Genomic DNA, 12,117 nt, shown 5'->3' on the forward strand with positions numbered 1-12,117 from the left:
ATGTATGAGTAGGAGTTTAAACCTGCACTACTGACTGAGATATTGCACTTAGAAGCTGACAAAAAAATTTCAGATTTAAGCATATATAAGTAATCTGAAGTAATAATTTAATGTACAAGGTGTATTAGCTTGAAAGTATAGATATCTTTGAATTACAGTACTACAAGTAGCACAAGTGTGAAATGTGCATTTGTTCCCTGTCAGATGGTCTTTTTGCAGTCAGGATTGCTGGAATGACCAATGTTCACATCTCCACTGGTTTTCATCACAAATCCACGGTGGACTTTGTTGTCACTTGTAAGGGCAGGTATGGACCTTGCTTTGCCATAAATAACACAGGGGAACTCAGCAACCCCCACAGTCTTCTCTGTCATTCAGTTAGCTGATGACCAACTAGCCATATCCATTAAACTTGGAGCTATGACGTTGTGGCCATTACAGAGACTTGGATGGCTCAGGGGCAGGAATGGTTACTTAGAGAGCCAGGGTTTAGATGTTTCAGAAAGGACAGGGAGAGAGGCAAAAGAGGTAGGGGCATGGCACAGCTGATCAGAGATAGTGTCACGGCTGCAGAAAAGGAGGAAGTCATGGAGGTATTGTCTACTGAGTCTCTGTGGGTGGAAGTTAGGGTCAATAACTCAACTGGATGTTTTTTATAGACCACCCAGTAGTAACAGGGACATCTAGGAACAAATAGGGAGACAGATTCTGGAAAGATGCAATAATAACAGGGTTTTCATGGTGGGAGATTTTAATTTCCCCATTTTGATTAGAATTTTCCTAGAGCAAGGGGTTCAGATGAGTTGGAGTTTGTTAGGTGTGTTCAGGATAGTTTCCTGATACAATATGTAGATAAGCCTACAAGAGGAGAGGCTGTACTTGATCTGGTATTGGGAAATGAACCTGGTCAAGTGTCAGGTCTCTCAGTGGGAGGGCATTTTGGAGGTAGTGGTCATAATTCTATCTCCTTTACCATAGCATTGGAGAGGGATAGGAACAGACAAGTTAGAAAAGCGTTTAATTGGAGTAAGGGGAAATATGAAGCTATCAGGCAGGAACTTGGAAGCATAAATTGGGAACAGATGATCTTAGGGAAACGTACGGTAGAAAAGTGACAAATGTTCAGTGGATATTTGTGTGGCATTCTGCATAGGTCCGTTCCAGTGAGACAGGGAAAGGATGGTAAGGTACAGGAACCATGATGTACAAAAGCTGTTGTTAATCCAGTCAAGAAGAAAAGAAATGTATGTGAAGAGCAAGAGAATAAGGCATCAGAGAATAGGACCAATTAGTGGAAAAGTTGTAACTGTTGTAACTATACGTTATAATTATGTGGTTTTGTCAGTTTTTTCAGTTTTGGTCTGTCCTGTGTTTTGTGATATCACACCGGAGGAAATATTGTATAATTTCTTAATGCATGCATTACTAAATGACAATAAAAGAGGTCTACATATCTTCATCATCTAAAAAAAAAGTGTGTGTGGAACTGGAGGAGATAGCTGAGGTACAATGAATACTTTGCTTCAGTATTCACTACGGAAAAGGATCTTGGTGATCGTAGGGATGAGTTACAGCGGACTGAAAAGCTTGAGCATGTAGACAGAGAATATGCTGGAGCTTTTGGAAAGCATCAAGTTGGATAAGTCACTGAGTCCAGACGAGGTGTACCCCAGGCTACTGTGGGAGGCGAGAGAGGAGATTGCTGAGCCTCTGGCAATGATCTTTGCATCATCAATGGAGACAGGAGAGGTTCCAGAGAATTGGAGGGTTGCAGATGTTGTTCCCTTATTCAAGAAAGGGAGTAGAGATAGCCCAGGAAGTTATAGACCAGTAAGTCTTACTTCAATGGTTGGTGAGTTGATGGAAAAGATCCTGAGAAGCAGGATTTATGAACATTTGGAGAGGCATAATATGATTAGGAATAGTCAGCATGGCTTTGTCAAAGGCAGATCGTGCCTTATGAGCCTGACTGAATATTTTGAGGATGTGACTAAACACATTGATGAAGGTAGAGGAGTAGATGTAGTGTATATGGATTTCAGCAAGGCATTTGATAAGGTGCCCCATGCAAGGCTTATTGAGAAAGTAAGGAGGCATGGGATCCAAGGAGACATTGCATTGTGGTTCCAGAACTGGCTTGCCCACAGAAGACAAAGAGTGGTTGTAGACAGGTCATATTCTGCAGGGAGTTCGGTGACCAGTGGTGTGCCTCAGGGATCTGTTCTGGAACCCCTTTTCTTCGTGATTTTTATAAATGACCTGGATGAGGAAGTGGAGGGATGAGTTAGTAAATTTGCTGATGACACAAAGGTTGGGCTGTTGTGGATAGTGTGGAGGGCTGTCAGAGGTTACAGTGGGACCTAGGTCAGACCCCACTTGGCGTACTGTGCTCAGTTCTGGTCACCTCACTACAGGAAGGATGTGGAATCTATAGAAAGGGTGCAGAGGAGATTTACAGGGATGTTGCCTGGATTGGGGATCATGCCTCAGGAGAATAGAAACATAGAAAAACTATGGCACAATACAGGCCCTTCGACCCACAATGCTGTGCCAAACATGTACTTACCTTAGAAATTACCTAAGTCTACCCATAGCCCTCTATTTTTCTAAGCTCCATGTATCCAGGAGTCTCTTAAAAGACCCTATCGTATCCACCTCAACCAGCATCACCGGAAGCCCATTCCACACACTCACCACTCTCTGCGTAAAAAACTTACTCCTGACATCTCCTCTGTACCTTCTTCCAAGCACCTTAAAACTGTGCCCTCTTGTGTTAGCTATTTCAGCCCTGGGAAAAAGCTTCTGACTATCCACATGATCAATGCCTCTCATCATCTTATACACCTCTATCAGGTCACCTCTCATGCTCCATCGCTCCAAGAAGAAAAGGCTAAATTCACTCAACATATTCTCATAAGACATGCTCCCCAATCCAGGCAACATCCTTGTAAATCTCCTCTGCACCCTCTCTATAGTTTCTACATCTTCCTGTACTGAGGTGACCAGAACTGAGCACAGTACTCCAAGTGGGGTCTGACCAGGGTCCTATATAGCTGTAGCATTACCTCTCAGCTCCTAAACTCAATCCCATGGTTGATAAGGGCCAATGCACCGTTTGCCTTCCTAACCACAGAGTCAACCTGCACAGCAGCTTTGAATGCCCTATGGACTCGGACCCCAAGATCCCTCTGATCCTCCACACTGCCAAGAGTCTTACCATTAATACTATACTCTGCCGTCATATTTGACCTACCAAAATGAACCACCTCACACTTATCTAGGTTGAACTCCATCTGCCACTTCTCAGCCCAGTTTTGCATCCTATTGATGTCCTGCTGTAACCTCTGACAGCTCTCCACACATTTCACAACACCCCCAACCTTTGTGTCATCAGCAAACTTACTAAACCATCCCTCCACTTCCTCATCCAGGTCATTTATAAAAATCACGAAGAAAAAGGGTCCCAGAACAGATCCCTGAGGTACACCACTGATCACCAACCTCCATGGAGAATATGACTTGTCTACAATCACTCTTTGCCTTCTGTGAGCAAGACAATTCTGTATCCACAAGGCAATGTCCCCTTGGATCCTATGTCTCCTTACTTTCTCAATAAGCTTTGCATGGGGTACCTTATCAAATGCCTTGCTAAAATCTATATACACTACATCTACTGCTCTACCTTCATCAATGTGATAAGTCACATCCTCAAAAAATTCAATCAGGCTCGTAAGGCACGACCTGCCTTTGACAAAGCCATGCTGACTATTCCTAATCATATTATGCCTCTCTTAATGTTCATAAATCCTTCCTCTCAGGATCTTTTCCATCAATTTACCAACCACTGAAATAAGACTCACTGGTCTATAATTTCCTGAGCTATCTCTACTCCCTTTCTTGAATAAAGGAACAACATCTGCAACCCTCCAATTCTCTGGAACCTCCCCCATCCCTATTGATGATGCAATGATCATTGCCATAGACTTAGCAATCTCCTCCCTCGCCTCCCACAGTATCCTGAGGTACGTCTCGTTCGGTCCTGGAGAGTTATCCAACGATGCTTTCCAAAAGCTCCAGCATATCCTCTTTCTTAATGCCTATATGCTCAAGCTTTTCAATCTGCTGTAAGTCATCACTACAATCACCAAGATCCTTTTCTGTAGTGAATACTGAAGAAAAGTATTCATTAAGTACCTCAGCTATCTCCTTCGGTTCCATACACACTTTCCCACTGTCACACATGATCGGTCCTATTCTCTCACGTATTACATTCTTGCTCTTCATATACTTGTAGAATGCCTTGGGATTTTCCTTAATCCTGCTCGCCAAGGCCTTCTCATGGCCCCTTCTGGCTCTCCTAATTTCACTCTTAAGCTCCTTCCTGCTAGCCTTATCTGGATCTCTATCATTACCTAGTTTCTTGAACCTTTTGTAAGGTTTTATTTTCTTCTTGACTAGATTTTCAACAGCCTTTATACACCATCGTTCCTGTACCTTACCATCCTTCTCCTGTCTTATTGGAACGTACCTATGCAGAACTCCACGCAAATATCCCCTGAACATTTGCCAGATTTCTGCAGTACATTTCCCTGAGAACATCTGTAGCCAAATTTATGCTTCCAAGTTCCTGCCTGATAGCTTCATATTTCCCCTTACTCCAATTAAATGCTTTCCAAACTTGTCTGTTCCTATCCCTCTCCAATGCCATGGTAAAGGAGATAGAATTGTGATCACTATCTCCAAAATGCTCTCCCACTGAGAGATCTGACACCTGACCAGGTTCATTTCCCAATACCAAATCAAGAATAGCCTCTCCTCTTGTAGGCTTATCTACATATTACATCTGGAAACCTTCCTGAACACACCTAACAAACTCCACCTAATCTAAACCTCTTGCTCTCGGGAGATGCTAATCACTATTTGGGAAATTAAAATCTCCCAACACGACAACCCTGTTATTATAACACCTTTCCAGAATCTGTCTCCCTATCTGCTCCTCAATGTCCCTGTTACTATTGGCTGGTCTATAAAAAACACCCAGTAGAGTTATTGACCCAAATAAATTAAGTGAACTCGGCCTTTTTTCCTTGGAGTGACAGAGTATGAGAGGTAACCTGATAGAAATGTATAAGATGATGAGAAACATTGATCATGTGGATAGTCAGAGGCTTTTTCCCAGGGCTGAAATGGCTAACACAAGAGAGCACAGTTTTAAGGTGATTGGAAGTAGGTACAGAGGAGATGTCGGGGTAAGTTTTTTATGCAGAGCATGGTGAGTGCGTGGAACGGGTTGCCAGCGATGGTGGTGGAGGCGGATACGATAGGGTCTTTTAAGAGACTCCTGGACAGGTACATGGAGCTCAGAAAAATAGAGGGCTATGGGTAACCCTAGGTAATTTCTAAAGTATGTACATGTTTGGCACAGCTTTGTGGGTTGAAGGGGCTGTAACGTGCTGTAGGTTTTCTATGTTTCTGTGTTTCCAATTTACCTCCAGTTCCCCTAATTAGTTATGTGCTCAGGTACTTACTAATGCCAACAATGTGTAACCAGGACTTCTGGACAGAGAATCCCAAAGGGTAACAACTATGTGTGACAATTTCTCCACATCTCAGTCCAAAAATGATTTCTCTGTGAACTGTGACTCTAAAAACTGCCTTTTGGTGAATTTACTTTCCAAATAATGTCATTGCTTTGACTATTAGCAGGACTCGGATAAAAGGGCTGGGAAATTGTCAGGAGTGGACTAGGGAATTTCAGTTGGGAAACATAGAAGTGTGTGCTGTCGCTTTCTTTTTAATTTCACAGTGTGCAGTGCTTTCTCTTTACAGAATCTTCATTTAATCTCTGAAAGGTGGGATGCTCCAGAACAGGCTACAGGTAGATGCCACTTACCCATTAAAGGGATCTATTATCAGTCCTGATGACAACTGCAGGTTCAGACAGACATTAGCTGGTTGATAGATGCCGATAACACAGGAAGCACCACCATTTAATGACCAACTAATATGAGTGTTCTTCATTCCGAAGAAAAATCTGGCTGCATTAGGCTTTATAAAGATATTAAAAACAGCACGTACATTAATCTGGCTGCATTAGGAATATTAAAACAAAACAACACAGACGTTATTATTTTGGGACCAGTCCTGACCCCTGATTTAGAAATTCTGTTTCATGAATTTAGAACAACATCTACCAATCACATGCAACACACAATTGATGTTTTGGGTTGAGACTCTTCATCTGGAGTCCCAATCAGATACCAGGCCCCAAATGAGTAAAACTTCTTTCCTTCTTTCCTTCTTTCCTTCTTTCCTTCTTTCTTTCTTTCTTTCTTTCTTTCTTTCTTTCTTTCTTTCTTTCTTTCTTTCTTTCTTTCTTTCTTTCTTTCTTTCTTTCTTTCTTTCTTTCTTTCTTTCTCTCTTTCTTTCTTTCTTTCTCTCTTTCTTTCTTTCTCTCTTTCTTTCTCTCTTTCTTTCTTTCTCTCTTTCTTTCTTTCTTTCTCTCTTTCTTTCTCTCTTTCTCTCTTTCTCTTTCTTTCTCTCTTTCTCTCTTTCTCTCTTTCTCTCTTTCTCTCTTTCTTTCTCTCTTTCTTTCTTTCTCTCTCTCCCTCTCTCTCTCTCTCCCCCCTCGCCCCTCCCCCTCTCCTCTCTCTCTCTCTCTCTCTCTCTCACACACACACACACACACACACAAAACCCCTTATGAATGTGGCTGTATCAGTTTTTCAGAAGCAAGACACTGCCCAGGATTAAGAAATACACTTACTAGCTCTGAACTCAATATGCGACTCCCCTAACATCTTTACACCACAGTTATAATATGTCAGCAATTCCCAGTCCAGTAACTTCTACCACACGGAGGGTCAGAAGTAACAATCACAATGAAAACATCATTATTTGTATGCTCCCTTCCATGTCATATGCTTCAAGTCTGACCACAGCATGAAGTAAAAGTTCAATGATTCAGTGATGCTAGAATTTCTTTGCTCAGTCATAGGGCATGACTAAAATTACAAGTCCTGCTGTACTTGTTCTGGAAGAAGTTCACAACTGCTTTTTCAGGACAATTAGAGATGGAGGGGGTGGGGGAAGAAAGACACAGCCCCTTGCTACGTTCATCAATCTCTTGTAAATCAAATTTATAGAAATAAAAATAAGGAGGATTACAACAAAGTGAAGTAAAAACAAAGAATGTCAGAAACACTTTGTTAGTCAAGCACTGTAAGTGAGGAGAGAAACAAACATTACATTTCAGGTAAAAGAATCTTCATCAAAGTATTACACAAACATGGTTTGCCCCGGCGACATGACTCCCAGGAACAGTAATGGGATAACAAGTGTCATGTATATTTGGGCTGGGGGCTCCAAATGAATATGTGTGGGGTTTCCAGGGTATCTCCAGGGATATTTTGATGGAATTAATTGAGAATATTGAAATTGGTTGGAATTGTTTGCTGAATTTGAATAGGAAATAATGAGCAAAAAGGAAAACACAGGCTTAAACACATAACCAATGAAGCAGATTTATTTCCCTGGATTTCTTTTACTTTCATTTAAACTTGCATTTGTGCCTCCACCTTTCAATGAAAGGATGCTGTTTGTGAATACTTTGTGCCTTACAGTATACCTACTGATGTGTGTAGCATGATTGCGGATCGCTCCTGCATGGTGCCACAGAGTGTAATCTGTGATCCTGTGGAGACTACTGACACTTGTAAACTGACCCTTCGCCGAAGCTTCAATGCATCTGGTGTCTACTGTGTGAATATCACGTTGAAGGATAACACCAGTTTAGCAGTTGCTAGTACTCTTGTATCAATTGGAGGTAAGTACAACCATCAAAACAATCCCGATGCTGGAAACCCAAAACAAAGCAGAGAATGTCATATGTACTCAGCGCGTCAGCTAGTATCCATGGGGAGAGACACAGGGGTGATGTTTCTCTTTCTTAGATGTAAAATGGTAAAAACTTGTATCTGCACTGAGTGACCATGGTTATTCAGCTCCGTTTCACACCAGGATGGACTGAGGGCATTTCATTCCTTCCAAGAACGGAGCCACGGCCAGACCCTTTCCACCACATTCCACTTCATCCAGCTGACATTAATCTTACATTAAAGAAATGATGCTTTTAATCCCATCTGTTCACTTGTCTGCTCTCAACTCTCCCTGCCCATGTAGAGCAAAGATAGGGCTTCCCCGGTTCTCACCCCCCCATTCAATGCATCTTCTTTCATAGTTTCCACCACCCTCTACAGGATTCCACCATCATCCCTTCTCCTTCACCTCCAGCATTCTTTCATTTGCACTGCTCTTTTCTCAGCACTTCTCATGCAAACGCTGGAGATGCAGCCCCTGTCCTTTCCACCATTAGAGAAACAAACAGTGGTTTGCTTTACTATTGTCATCACATGTCCCAGGATAGAGTGAAAAGCTTGTCTTGCATACTCTACATACAGATCAAATCATTACACAGTGCACTGAAGCAGAACAAGCTAAAGCAATAACAGAATGCAGAATAAAGTGTTACAGTTACAGAGAAAGTGCAGTGCAGGTAGACACAATGAGATAGATTATGAGGGCAAGTTCAAGTGTCCATCTATTTTACGATGGAAATGTTTGATAGACAGGACAGAAACTGTCATTGAACCTGGTGGTATGTACTGTACTTTCAAGCTTTTGTATCTCCTGTGCAACGGGAGGGGGAAGAACAGAGTATGTCGGGAGCGGGTGAGGTCTTGAATGATGTTGGCTGCTTTCCTGAGGCACTGAGAAGTGTAGACTGAGTCCTTCGAGGGGTCATGGGCAGAGTACATAGTACGAAGACATGGTGCAGTACGGGCCCCTTGGCCCAGGTGAAGTAGTTGCCATACTGAGCGTTACACATCCTTTTAAAATGCTTTCTATGATGCATCAGTATAAAATGGTGACGGTCAAAGTGAACATGCTGAATTTCTTTAGCCTCCTTAGGAAAGAGAGATATTGGTGAACTTACTTGTCTGTGGTATCAACATGTCTGGACTGGGACAGGCTGTTGGTGATGTTTACTCCTAGGAACTGAAATTCTCAGTCCTTTTGACCAGAGCTCTGTTGATGTAGACTGACCCCTGTCCTGAAGCCAATGATCATGGCAATATTTTGTTGACATGGAGTGAAAGGTCGTTGTCATGAAACCAGGTCATTAAACTATCTCCTTCCTATACTCTGACTCATGGTTATTTGAGATACGGCCCACTATGCCGTATCATCTACAAACTTGTAGATGGAGTAGGAGCAGAACCTGGCCTCATGAGTGTGCAGGGAGTAGGGTAGGGGGCTGAGGGTACAGCTTGTGGAGCACCACTGTTTAGAATAATCATGGTGGAGGTGTTACTGCGTATCCTTACTGACTGTGGTCTGTTGATCAGGAAGTCAGGGATCCAGTTGCAGAGGAAGGTGTTTAGGAGATTGGAGATGAGTTTGCTTGGAATTCTAGTATTGGAAGCAGAACTGCAGTCAATAAATAATACTCTGACATGACTATTATCCAGAAGCTCCAGAGATGAGTGTAGGACCTGGGAGATGGTATCCACTGCGGATCTGTTTAGGTGGTAGGCGAATTCCTATGCATTGAGACGGTCCAGAAGGCTGGAGTTAATGTGTACCATGACCAGCCTCTTTAAGTACTTCATGATAATGGATGTCAGAGCCACTGTTTTGCCAAAAAAATGAAGAGATTTTAGAGTCAACTTTATCAAAAAAAGATTTTGGAACAAAAATCAGTAATGCCTGAAATATATATAAAAATTTTGGCAGAATAAACATTTTAACTGCATTAATACGACCGATCAAAGTTAAATATAATGGAGACCATTTAAATGAAAGTTGAGTAATATGATCAAAAATTAGTCTTAAATAGATCTTTGTGTTTACAAGTAATTTTAATCCCAAGATATGAAAAATAATTATTAATCAATTTAAACGGAAGGTTATGATACAAGGGAAGTTGCTTATTAATCGGGAAAAGTTCACTCTTACTGAGATTTAACTTGTAACCGGAAAAGAGACTAAATTGTGCTAATAAATCTAAAGCAGCAGGGATAGATTTTTGAGGATTAGAAATATATAAAAGTAAGTCATCAGCATAAAGTGATACTTTATGAGACTTTAAGCCCCGAGTTATCCCAATAATATTTGGAGATTCTCGAATAGCAATTGCAAGAGGTTCTAATGCAATGTCAAATAATAAAGGACTAAGAGGACAGCCTTGTCTAGTACCTCGAGAAAGAGGGAAAAAGGGTGAACTTAAAGAGTTAGTACGAACTGAGGCCATAGGAGAATGATATAACAATTTAATACAGGATATAAATTTCGAGCTAAAATTAAACATTTCGAGCACCTTAAATAAGTAAGGCCATTCTACTCTGTCAAAGGCTTTTTCAGCATCTAAAGAAATAACGCACTCAGGAACATTTTGTGAAGGAGTATAAACAATATTTAAGAGTGTGCGAATGTTATAGAAAGTGTAACGACCTTTAATAAAACCCATTTGGTCTTCCGAAATAATATAAGGAAATGCTTTTTCTAATCTGTTTGCTAATAATTTAGAAAAAATTTTAGAATCAACATTTAATAAAGATATTGGTCTATAAGATGCACATTGAGCAGGATCTTTATCCTTCTTTAATATTAGAGAAATTGACGCTCTATAGAAGGATTCGGGAAGCTTACCAAGTTTTAATGAAGCCTCCAGAACCCTAAAAAACCAAGGGATTACTGAAGGTGCAAAAAATTTATAAAATTCTGCGGTAAACCCATCAGGGCCAGGAGCTTTCCCCAGGTTCATAGAAAAGATAACATTCTTAATCTCATCAGTGGTAATGGGAGTATCTAGTATAGAGGATATATCCTGTGAAATCTTAGGGAAATCCAGGTTATCTAAAAAGTCATTCATATATTTAGAGTCTCTTAACGACTCTGATTGATATAAGGAGGAATAAAAATCAAAAAAGGCTTGATTAATCTCAGCATGATCAAGTATCAGTTGATCATTTTGATTATAAATCTGATTAATTTGAAATTTAGTATAATTAGTCTTCAACTGATTAGCCAACAGTTTACCTACTTTGTCACTATGTACATAAAATTCACTTCTTGTTTTCTTTAATTGATTTACAATTGAGGATGAAAGTAATAAACTGTGTTCCATTTGAAGTTCAGTTCTTTGTTTATATAACTCCTCAGAGGGAGCTGTAACATATTTCTTATCAATTTCCTTAATCTTGTCCACAATAACCAGCTCCTCCTGCTTCAGCTTCTTCCTCAAAGCAGCAGAATACGAGATAATCTGACCACGAATATAAGCTTTAAAAGTATCCCAAAGGATGTTCATAGAAATATCTTCTGTAAGTTGATTGTAAAAAAAAGATCAATCTGTTCATCCATAAAGTTAACAAAATCTGAGTCCTGAAGCAACAGCAAATTAAAACGCCATTGTCTATTATTTTGTGTATTGGCCTGAATTTTAATAGAAAGCTTAAGTGGAGAATGATCCGAAATGGTTATAGAGTCACAATCACATTTAACCACTGAAGAAATAAGATGAGAGTCAATTAAAAAATAATCAATTCTTGAATAGGAATGGTGAACATGTGAAAAAAAAGAGGATGAAAGTAATAAACTGAGGATGCAAAAAACGCCAAATGTCCGTCGACCTAGAATCAGAGAGGAATGAATTAATCAAAGTTGCAGATTTATTAGGTAAGGTCCATAGAGGAACTGAACGGTCCAAAGCTGGAGATAAACAAGTATTAAGATCTCCGCCCCAGGTCAGTGAAAACTCATTCAAATTTGGGAACAGATTAAATAGTGATTTATAAAATTCCAGACAGTCCATATTGGGAGCATAAATGTTAACCAAAACTACCCTTTTATTAAAGAGTAGACCACTAACCAATAAAAATCTACCATTCAGATCAGAAATAATATCATGTAGTACAAAAGTAACTGAGGGGTCTATAAAAATAAAGACACCTCGAATCTTAGCGTTCGAGTTCGAATGAAACTGTTGATCCTTCCAAAATTTAAAAAAACGTAGTCTGTCCCCCCTCCACACATGGGTCTCTTGCAAAAATAGAA

General features: G+C 40.4%; 1 protein-coding gene across 1 annotated transcript in view; it reads left to right on the forward strand.

Annotated features, from left to right (window-relative positions):
• Positions 1 to 12,117, forward strand: part of LOC134357925 (protein QNR-71-like) — a 92,120-nt gene that overhangs the window by 60,866 nt on the left and 19,137 nt on the right. The window contains exons 8-9 of the mRNA XM_063069703.1: positions 205 to 307; positions 7,623 to 7,825. Of these exons, the coding sequence (XP_062925773.1) occupies positions 205 to 307; positions 7,623 to 7,825 (306 nt within the window). The remainder of the gene's footprint in view (positions 1 to 204; positions 308 to 7,622; positions 7,826 to 12,117) is intronic.

Source organism: Mobula hypostoma, chromosome 17 (assembly GCF_963921235.1).
Source record: "Mobula hypostoma chromosome 17, sMobHyp1.1, whole genome shotgun sequence".
NCBI classification, from domain to species: domain Eukaryota; kingdom Metazoa; phylum Chordata; class Chondrichthyes; order Myliobatiformes; family Myliobatidae; genus Mobula; species Mobula hypostoma.